Source organism: Grammomys surdaster, unplaced genomic scaffold, assembly GCF_004785775.1.
Source record: "Grammomys surdaster isolate TR1022 unplaced genomic scaffold, NIH_TR_1.0 130, whole genome shotgun sequence".
Lineage (NCBI taxonomy): Eukaryota > Metazoa > Chordata > Mammalia > Rodentia > Muridae > Grammomys > Grammomys surdaster.
The window spans coordinates 24,568,268-24,580,026 of NW_021604588.1; the positions used below are offsets into that span (position 1 = coordinate 24,568,268).

General features: G+C 47.3%; 1 protein-coding gene across 1 annotated transcript in view; it reads right to left on the reverse strand.

Moving 5' to 3' along the window:
• The window catches only part of Hhat (hedgehog acyltransferase), a 238,387-nt gene that overhangs the window by 170,933 nt on the left and 55,695 nt on the right, over positions 1–11,759 (reverse strand). Inside the window, exon 7 of the mRNA XM_028760381.1 lies at positions 10,297–10,468. Coding sequence (XP_028616214.1) covers positions 10,297–10,468 — 172 coding nt within the window. The remainder of the gene's footprint in view (positions 1–10,296; positions 10,469–11,759) is intronic.

The following is an 11,759-nucleotide window of genomic DNA, read 5'->3' on the forward strand; positions in this document are numbered from 1 at the left end:
AGCTCCCCAGCTCCCCAGCTCCCCAGCTCCCCAGCTCCCCAGCTCCCACACTGAGCTACACTGTTGTAACTGTTCCCTGTCAGTCTCTTGGTGAGCCTAATTTGTAAATGAACCTTTACGATAGGCACGTACATTCATGTTATGCATAGTACTTAGGACTATCCGAGGGTTCCAGCATTCACTGGCATCTTGTCCCTCTTGGATATTATCTAGTGTGAGTGAAAGAATGAGAAAAGGAAGGAAAATATAAGACAGAAGTGCTGGGAGCGCCATCGGGGCTTCCAGGGTGGTGAATATTAACACCAGTGCTTTGGAAGGGAAGCGACAGCAGACTCCAGAGCTCCAGAGCAATGACTGGGACAGACAACCTGCTCCCTAATCCCTGATGAGTGCAGGTCCCCAGAGAACAGGAAGCCAGGCTGTGTCCTATGGTGCTTGGCAGCCAAGCAGAAGGGACAAAGCAGGGTCCCGAAGCTCTCCTGGTGGATGTCAGGGCTCCTTCAGTAGGACACAGTCCTGCCCCAGAACTCACACATCTGGCTAACTACTGACAGGCATATCAAGGCACACAAAACAGTGAAGGAGAAAAGAAATACATAAGAAGAAAAACCACTCAAGTCAAGTCATCAGCTGTGACTAAAGGAAAGGCCCAGGGGCTGCAACTCTGTTGGGTTTTGTTTTTTTACATCTTAAACTACAGGACAGATAAACACTTGTAGCATCTTCTTCATTACATCTTACAAGTCCCGTGTGTGTCTGAGAGAGAGAGTACGTGTGTGCGTGTGCGTGTGCGTGTGCGTGTGTAGAGGTATCTCAGTCATTAGGCCCACTTGCTGTTCTTACGAGGCACCTGGACTCAGTTCCCAGCACCCACATGGAAAGTCACAGCCATCTGTGACTCCACTTCCGGCAGTTCTGATATCTCCTTCTGGCCTCTGGGGCACTGCACACATGTACACATACACATAATTTAAAATAAATCTCTTATAAATTAAGATTCTATTCAGTAATGGTACCCAGCAGCCATCAGATGAGAGGGTCTATCACCTGAGCCTCCTGACTTACCAGACTGACACAGGGTAGACACGGAACCTGAGCCTTTATGTAACAGGCCAGAAGCCAGGGCAACCAACTAGTGTTTAATGCCAAAGGAGGCTATTGTATGCAGGAAAAAGCAAACACAGGGAACAGTCTGGAGATCCTCACCAAGCCAGCCTCAAAGAACAAAACTGTGGGAAACAAGGGAGGTGTAGGTCAGCGCCTGGGAACAGCAGCCCCTTCCTGACTCAAGCTCAGTGAAGCCAAGACACTCAGAGATGCCTCACCTAGGAGTGACAGATGTGAAGAAAGAACAACCAGGACCTCAGCCACCAAGAACCCAAAGGAAGATCTCAGCCAAGGTCAAGAAGGTCAGTTGGGCCTCATGATGTCTGTGTCCCGAACAGGACTTCAGCAGCTGCGTCTAACCCTTCAGGATCTACTGTAACTCTCCTCAGGAGGCAGGAGAAGGTGACGAAACTGAAGCCCTCTATTCCCAGCAGCTAAAAAACAAATTTCTCCTGGATAATTGTGTCTTCTGCCAGGATACTTCTAACCCTCTGGCTAATTCTCTCAGGGTCAAAAGGAACAGAATTAACTCAGAGGGGTGTTGACTGCCGAGCTGCTCACTCTCTGGGTCCTAAATGTGGGAAAATTGAGATCTAAAATGAGTTTTAAAATGTTTCCTCTTATATGGTTTAAATGACCAATTTCTCTTTTCAAAGAACGGATATCCTGCTGAGGACAGAGTTACCTCTGTAGAACAGTAAATCCTAATTGTTCACCGCTTTATCAACTACCTTTGTCATTACACCTCACGCAGAAGATCAAACTGTGGCCAGTGAAAGCGAAGAAGACTCAACAAAACCTTCCTTAAGCACAGTCTATCCTGAAGCATTTTAATACAGGGAAATATTAACACAGAAACCATGAGTATGGCGGTAAACAGAACAGGCATGCTAAATTAGGAGCTTAGGGCAATAAATTCTATTTCTCTTCTTCATCAGGACATAATTACAATCTACTGGCATCAGCTCATACCTAATCCAGAATATGCCCATTAAGAAGACCCCAGAGCGCTGGGTGTGGTAACACACACCTTTAATTCCAGCACCTGGGAAGCAGAGGCAGGAAGGTCTCTGTGAGTTCAAAGTGAGCCTAGCCTACAGAGAGAGGCGAGGACAGTCAGAGCTATCGAGGACAGTCAGAGCTATACAAAGAAACCCTGTCTCAAAAACAAACAACAATCAAAAAAAGACCCCACAGAGGGCTGGAGAGGCAGCTCGGTAGTTAGAGCATCTGTTGCTCTTGCAGGGACCCAGGTTGAGCTCCCAGCACCCACATCTGGCACTGTCTTCTGTCCCCACAGGCTCAGCACACTCATGGCATGGATACAGACAAGCAGGCACACACACACACACACACACACACACACACACACACACATTTAGAAGGAGGAAGAGGGCGTCACTCTCCCCCAGGGAACCTGCAACTAAATGAAACCTACTGCTAAACAGGCAATGTGGTCAAAGTGCCTGCGTGTCTATCACCTTCCGCCAAGAAGCTTCTTACTGCAGAAGACAGCAATTAGCACAGTGACTCATATCTGGTTGCAGCCTGAGAAGAAAGATGAGACATCTACATCATTCCTTCTGAGGTTTGGAGAACACCACAGAAGAAGGACCAGAAATAATTAAGAGCTGGGGGAAGGGTGCCATAAAGGATGTCTTCTTCTGCACACAGCATGACCACTGAACTCACGGACTTACTGGAACTCCGGTTAATAAGACCTGCACAAGACTGAATCCATCAACATTCCAACATAGAAGGGGCTGCAAGACCGCACTCATCCCTGAGGGACTGTCAAAGGCTGCTGGGGGATGGGGTCCTTTTCTCCGGCAGTGTAGCCACTGATATGTGCTCCAGTAAACAAGTTCCTACCCTCACTCATACAAGCAACCCCAGTTAAACTCAGAGAGATACACGTGACATGGAGGCATGGGGAGGACTTGTTAGAAAGAAAGGAGTGTGGACAAGAGAGAGTAAAGGGAGAGAAATGACCAAAATCCACTTTGTGCATGTACAAGACTGTTGTCTTAGCCAGTGTTTCTACTCCTGCACAAAACATCATGACCAAGAAGCAAGTTGGGGAGGAAAGGGTTTATTCAGCTTACACTTCCACACTGCTGTTCATCACCAAAGGAGCCAGTACTGGAACTCAAGCAGGTCAGGCAGCAGGCGCTGATGCAGAGGCCATGGCGGGATGTTACTTACTGGCTTGCTTCCCCTGGCTTGCTCAGCTTGCTTTCTTATAGAACCCAAGACTACCAGCCCAGAGATGGCACCACCCACAATGGGCCCTCCCACCCTTGATCACTAATTGAGAAAATGCCTTACAGCTGGATCTCATGGAGACATTTCCTCAAGGGAGGCTCCCTTCTCTGTGATAACTCCAGCTTGTGTCAAGTTGATACACAAAACCAGCCAGTACAACTGCCAATTTTTAAATTTTAATTAAAACAAAAGATCTCACAAAATAACAGGACATACACCCAGCCAAACAAGCCTCTAGGGGATAACATGAGGTAAAAAGAGAGCTGTGCACACAACCAAGTATTCTGAGACTCTGCGAAGTAAATTTTCAAATGGGGCCGATGAGTCGCTTTACCCAGGAGAGATGATGTGCAAAGTCTGTGGCAGAAGAACTGAAAATGTTCAAAATGAAGGGATTCTATTGTGTTCCCTTCAAGGAAGAAAGAATTCTTCCACAAAAGGAAATATCATCTCCCCAGCACCACTGATAATCTCAGATATCCCCCATTCAATTCTGCTTAAAGAGAAGATTTGCCTATTTCACGTGTCTAAGAAATTATCTGCAATCCAGATCTCTAGGGTTCAATCAACAAAAACCATGACATCCTGAGAGCTATCGGGGGAAGGGGAGATGGTAGAAGGGACTAGCTGGTGTCAGTTGGACCCAACACCCTCTTCCAGTTACTTGTCAGGAGGGCGTCTCTTCCTATCTGCAAGCATTCACTATGAAATCACCCTCTCACCACACGGAACAGTTGAAGCTGAACAGCCCATCTCTTCAGTGGTAAACTCCAGAGAACCTTCATGTTCACGCTACATTAACTTTAAATAACCTTAGGATCCTAGTCCAAGGAGAGAATTTATAAAAATTAATGTTTTCAGCCTTATCTCAACAAGCCTTTAAATGTTTAACATTTCAAAAGGACAGAAGAGGAAGAGGGCCCTGTGCTGTCCGCCAAACATTGGTGTCCTCGTTTTTCCAAAACAATTATCAAGTGTCAAACATCTCCCTTCTCCTCAAGATGTCACAGAATTAGCAAAAGCAGGTGGATGGCTTTGAAGGCATTCCACTTTGATGGTCATACAGATAGCAGAACTCTGAGTTTCCAAACCCTGGACCGCTCTCCCTTAGGAGACAGGTGTGTCTACACTCTGCCCCACCAGTGCACAGGTAAGGCCTTGAAAGAGACTCCAGGACACTCCAGGTATTCTGCTTCACCTGAACTTCCCCTTGTCCACCCACACTGCCAAACCTCCTTTCTCACATCGCCCGCCCATCTCGTGTGCCTGAACCTATCATGCATTCACCATGAAGAGACGCTGTCTGCAGTCTCTAGGTAAAAACTCATTCTGCTTGAAATCTATAGACCTGAGGAAACTGAAATAATAACTTTTAATAGAGAATTGTTAATTTACTGGGGAATTTGATTAAAAGGAGTCTAAAGGCCCAACATGAGGACATTCAGGGATATCTTGAAAGCTGGGATGAGAATGGATATTCTTTTCTCAGATATAGAAACAACAAATACAAAAACATCTTCCCCCCCCCCACGCGCGCTCTCTCTCTCTCTCTCACACTCATACACATGCATATATTCATGCACATGCATATATTCATGCACATGCATATGCACACATGTACAGGCAATATACACATATATATGCACACATACTCATACACAGATGTACACTCACACGTGTATACACACACACATGCATGTACACATATACACACACATACGCATGCATATATTTATACATAAACACTCATATACATACCTTTATACACACCACTACCGCCACCACCACATCAAAATACTTTGTCAACTTCTAAAGAGAGGCCAAATACTAGGCTAATAAAATTTTATCTTGAGTGCTAGAATTTTTCATCTAAAGACCAGCGAGCTTCTACTGCCACCTCCTGGCCGTTCCTAGTATGTGCACCCTGAACCACTAATTCAGATAACTTTCCCTCCTTTCCTGTTCCTTTCTCTCTCCCTCTTCTCTCTCTTCTTCTCCCTCTCCTCCCCCTCTCTTTCCTTCTCTTTCCCTCTCTCTAACAGGAAAGCGCTGAAATGTTATATCACCTCCCAGATGCAGCTATGCTCCTTGAACGGGGCTGCTTCTCATGGGATTGTCTTGCTGATGCTGCCCTCCAGCCTGCACCGTTAGGACACAGGAGCCTAGCTGTCTGTCCTCTGGTGGACCGTGTACTGACATAGGGACCAGTCTCCATACAGGGCTGTACAGTCCCATAGAGATTGCAGACATGGCTGTCTTTGGAGGTACCACCTGGCACTTCTTTAATTTTTATTTTATTTATTATTTTTCTGTGTATAGTGGTTAGCTGTGTGTTTGTATGTATGTATACCATGTGTGTGCCTGGTGTCCATGGAAGCCAGAAGAGGACATTGTTCTCCCAGAACTGGAGTTACAGATGGTTGTGAGCCACTATGTGAGTGCCGGGAATCAACCCCATGTCTTGTCCGTTTCTAGGTAAACACATTGTGAAAGACCCCTCCAAGGGGGACTCATGAAGGACGTGACCCCCAAAGACACTCCAGAGATCTCTTGGTGTAATAACATAAGTCAGGTTTTATGTACGAAGCTTCGGATCGACGTGCCCCACGCAGGAAGCAGGGGTCATCGACCCTGAGATCTAACAGCTTAGGGTTTTTATAGACAAAGGCTGGGGGGAGGGAGAGGGTTGTGGGTAATCGCACACAATTGGTTGTTATAAATGTCTATAATATGTGTAAGCAGATCTCAGGCAGAGGTTTGACAAATCTCACGAGAATAGTCTCTGGTCCCTGTGGCCTTGGGACCCAGTGTGAATGTTTATCTGAGCCAACAGACCATCTGGCTGAATCTAATTTACAAGTCCTTGGGACCTCTGGTGGGAGTTTCTTCAGAGGAGGCTAAGTCAGACACCACGGGAACAGATTCCCGGAACACTCAATTGACCTTTGTTTCTCTGCTCTGCATCTCTTGTAACGGCCTTGGGTTAGCAAGCTAGCTGACCTGTTATTCTTAACTATTTGTATTCCTGTTATATTATTTAACTAACTTAAAAAATATCTTTTCAATTGAAATTATGAGATCAGTGGTTTTTCCAAACCAACAATCTGCAAACACAAGGTATAACATAAAGTCACATGTTCAGACCCCAAACATGCTTGAGAACACATGGTGTGTGTGCAGGTGTATGTGCACATGTAGGGGGCACACAAGCTAACATGTACATACCTAGAGGTCAGAGGAGGACATCTGGTGTACCCGTGAGACAGGGTATCTTGCTAAACCTGGAGCTCACCACAACTTCTGTTAGAGTGGCTGGCTAGCAAGCCCCAGCAATCCTCAGGACTCTGCAAATCCTTCTCCCCATGGTGCCGGGTGAAGATACAGGAAACCACATCAGGCTTTTTAGGAGTACTGGAGATCCGAGTTCAGAGCCTGGTGCTCACACAATCAGCAGCTGAGCGTTCCCCAGTCCCGGAATAGCTGCTTATAACAACAGAGGTGTGTGCCTGACCAACTGAACTGCTCACACTTAACAAGGAGAAGTAGAGTCAGCCAGCTCACTGCTGTCCGAGGTGCTGGGGATGCCACGGTGGGAAAGCCCAGTGGAGTTCCTCCTTTTTGGAACTTATCTGTGTGGAGGGAGACATAGAAGCCAAGGGAGGCTGAGGTCTGACAAGTCCTGTGCTGAGAACCTGGAGGGTGCAGGAACACAGGGAGGCTGCTTCTGTTTGGGTCACAGGGAAAGCTTCTAAGGGGGAGCGACATTTAAACTCAATGGGAATGACAAGCGGGTCAGAGACAGGAAAGGGCTGTCCACCCTGAAGGAACAACTAACAAAAGCACCCAGGAGAAGCCACGCCTGCTGTGTTTAAAGATGTGCCCAGCATGCAGGGCCTCAGAGGCAAGGAAAAAGGCTAAAGGACAGACAAACAGACACAACAGAAACCAAAGGACATGGGTTTAGAGCGTGGTTGTGGTCTGCTTGAGAAGCCAAGGGAAGCCGCCTGGCTGTTGGGAATGCGCTGCTTTCCAACAAGGTCACACCTTTCTGCAACAGGCGTTCACCCAGAAAGTGGAAGTCCCAATCAGTGCAATCCTCACAGTCTGTCTTAACTCCAGATGTTTCCATAAACAGACACGCATTTGGAAAACTTCAAACATAACTTATCTCTAAGAAGGGAAAGGCCCATCCCATCTGAGCCCACAGAGGGTAAGTGACGGGTTCATAACCTGCAATCACACAGCTAATGGGCTTTCTGCAAGGTTCTCACGGATCCCCGGGCATTTGGTAGGATGGCTCAGTTGAGAAAAAAGTAGTGGAGACAACCAGAGCTCCCGACAAGTCCACCCTGCAGAGCCACACTAGGCCCTGGAGGCTTGTTCTCCCTACCATTCATAGATAAAAAGACAGCCTAACTTCTGTGTGCTCCAGCTGCAAAATCTGTATGCAGAGCAAATCGAGGTTTGAGACAGGAGCATGGAATGAGACTCAAAGCAGAGAGAGAAGGGGTTTGAAAGTTCTCAGGTTTCCAAGCAGATAGATAACCTTTGCATTTAAAGTGTGTGTGCATTGGGGAGCCGGGTTTACTATGGAGAATTCGTAAAGCCTTGCAGTTGGGAGGGGAAATGCAAATTACTGAAGAGGCCAGTCTGGAAATCAGTATGCAGAATTCTCAAAAACAGAAAATAAGTCTACCATATGGCCCAGCCATAGCATCCTTGGCACATGCCTAAGGGACTTGACACCCTACTCCACAGACACTTGGCAATGCTCATAACTGCCCTATTCACAATGGCCAGGTGATGGAATCAAAATAAAAGTCCTTCAACAGACGAATGGACAATAACAATATGGTACGTATACACCATGGAATACTATTCAACTATAAGTAAAAATAAAATCATGCACACAAGAACTCCATAGAATCTAACTCTAGTTATCTGTACGGGTGCACACACCAGTCATTCTAGACTTCCTACAAAGGGGGTGGAAGCTGGCAGCATTGTTCGTCTTGGGAGTGTTTGGAAACTCTAATACCACAGACTCCCAGGTGTGTGTGGCAAAGTGTCTGATGCTGTCAGGGACATCATAAAGGAGTAAAAGAATGGTTCCAGGCAGGAAAATTCTGGTGGAGTTACTAGGTATGATGTGCTGTTTGTCTCTAAGAGGGCCCTAAGACACTCCACTTACCAAAGCCTTAAGAAATACATCAGCGTGGGGAGAAGTGGCATCTCCTACATGTGCCGATGAAGCCATTCTCTGGCCTTCTGGGGGACATTGGATGCCATTGGGAGACACTAAGATTCTTCATTTTAAAAACCAAACTGCTTAGGTAATATGACATAACCTGTCAGATGTGGTGACTCAGGCCCTTAATCCCAGTACTCAGGAGGCTGTGAGTTCGAGGCTAGACTATTCTACATAAGCGAGTTCCAAATCAACCAAGGTTACACAGGGAGAACCTGTCGCAAAAAAAAAAAAAAAAATCACAATAGTGACAATTCATTTCAAGGCAATGCTGTCACCATTGTCATGGTTAGCGCATGGACCACATGGTCACAGGGCATCAGATGCTGTAAACCACAGGGACATGAGTGAAGCAACCTGACCCTAAATGAGTGGTCACTTCCCAGAGGCTCTGTTCGCCTTTGCATAGGTATGAACAGAATGGTTTCAGAAGATCTTAAGGGAGGGAAGATTTATTTCTGGCGCACAGTTTAGAAGGCTTTGGGTCCTACGCATTCAACCCCGTGCATTTCGGCAGAAGCAATGAGATAATTCATATACATCAGGCTTTCAAAATTAAAAGCCGAAATCAAGTGTCAGTGAGACACAAGCAGTGGAAACTCAACCCTGTTCAGAGGAGCAAAAAAGTATGTCACCCTGCTGGAAAACTGACTTGGTATAAGTGTATAAGTCTGACCATGCATGTGCACAAGAGCCGGACAGTCCCTGTCCAGGGGCGTGTATGAGAGCAGAGTCTCACACATCCTGGAAGGACTCAGACACGTGGCTGGCTCCTGGCCAAAATTTTCACATCTAATAGTACAAAACAGCAGGTCAGAACATATTATCAGTGGAATAAGGTCGTCCATTTCAAGAGTTCACTACCTCTACACACAGAGACCAGCCAAGCAAGAGTTCCCCAAAGGAGCTGAGCAGGGTAAGGGAAGATGGAGACCAGTTCACAGTACGTGTGGCCTCTGCTGTTAGGGCAAAGGAATAAAGGACAGTGGTTTTCACAAATGGTTTTCTCCAGACAAATCCTGTACCTGGAGACTGTATCCTCCTGGGGAAGTAAGACTCCCATCCTACCTTGCTAGAAGGATAGAGAAAGATGCAGACAGGCAAAGGAGACCAACAGAGACATACATGTGCATGAACACACGTGCACACCCCATGTACACACATATACCATCTACTGTATCTACAGGACATGTGTACACCCCATGAACACACATATACCACTTACTCTACATGGGACATATTGTGAGGGCCATCCAAAAGGCACAGCATTTCACTAAACCCCCAGAGTAGCTCTGCAGGACAAGCCTCATTTTTTTTAGATGAAGGTATTCAGACAGGTGTAAGCTCCACCAAAGGCTGCCCTCCCGTGTCTGAGAGAGATGGGATCCAGACCTATAGCTACCCAACTTCGAAGCTCCCAGGCAAAGGAACGGTGCAGCCTGTGGGTCTCAGAGCTCCAGCTCACAGAACAGCCTCCTAAGCTGGCCAGCAACTCTGCTCCCTCCCACTAAGTGGAACGCAGCCTCTTGTGACGATATAGGTCTAGTCATACTCTGTCAATTCCATCCCAAGAAGAGGGTCACTCATCCAGGACTCAGTTCACGTGGCACGACCCTTCCTCATCAACCACACCAAGCTTCCCCCAGATGTAAGATCTTGGCAGTTCTCATAGTTACCTAAGGTCCAGCAGGAAACGCTCTCCAGGAGGGGGATGCTGCTGTAGAGGGCATGCATGTACATGAGGTGTAGCATCAGCTCGGCCAGCCACCACCAGCACAGCAGGCGGCCCAGGCCCTTGGCTAGAACGCAGAGGCTGTGCTGCAGAGAGCCGAGCTCTGGCTGCTGCATCTAAAGAAGGGACAACAGAGAAGGCAGCGTCAGACAGTGCTAAGTCCCAAGCTGTGCAGAACATCTCTCCTGTGATGTGTCTGTTAAGGTTTGTACAAATTATCATTGCTGTCTCTACTGGCACGGGGGTTTGTATGCCTTGGGGACACTCAATTTTTCTGGGTAAGATAGAAACTGACCCCAGAACAAGAACAGGTGGGCCAATATGATACCCTAGAGGCAAGGACAATGCCAACTTCTGCATCCTGCTACCAAGCCTTGATCGGAGACAGCCCGGGCTGGGCCAGGACTTCAGACACTCTGCCCCCTGAAACTGCCTCTCTCTGGGTCCTGATCAGTCTGTTGGTTTCCACCCACCACCCGACTCATGCCTGAGCTATTATTAGCCAGGATAGGACAACAACAGAACTAGAGGGAGACACCAGGGATGGAGTGAGTGACCTGGAAGAATCAAGCATGTCTGTCAGTCTGCCTACCTTTTTCCAAGAAGAAGAGGGGGGAGGAAGGGGAGAGGGGAAGAGGAGGAGAGGAGGGAGAGGAGGAGAGGAGGAAGAGGAAGAAGAAGGAGGAGGAGGAGGAAGAGGAGGAGGAAGAGGAGGAGGAGGAGGAGGAGGAGGAAAAGAGAGGAGGAGGACGAAGAGCATATACTCAGCTGACAAGTGTCTCAGCATAATAGGTCAGAGCCTATCATCGACCACACAGCTACATGATCCTGAGAAATTTCTCAATCTCTCTATGTCTTGATTTCCTCAAAATAAGGTGAAAGTTCAGGGGTGATGGCAAGATGTGAGAGTGAAGTCAGCACCCACACATTTAAAGCATTAGTGGCCACGCTAGCAGCTACTCCTAGGTGTGGCTTCACCTTCTTTTCTCAGGACACTGGCCACTAGACAGCACTAGAGCAGACCCCACACTGAATGTGAGGTAAGTGTTTCTACTGTCCTGGATATCCTTTATGTAAACCACGGGGGTCCCAGCACTTCAGATCCCTTATGTAAACCACGGGGACCCCAGCACTTCAGATCTTGAGTTTTGAATTTCCTTACAGACTTTGTCCCCTCTGAGTATCCCTGACCGGAAACTGTTCAGAAGCCTTTGGAATTGTGCAGGATTCTAGACTTTCGCATTCTGGAGATCAACCTGTGTGAGCAATGCTGTCAGAGAGCCTGTTCCACCACTGCTACCTGGCTGTGGGGTCACCTCACTATGTGGGGGTCACCTCACTATGTGGGATCACCTCACTATGCGGGGTCACCTCACTATGTTGGGCCACCTCACTATGCGGGATCAA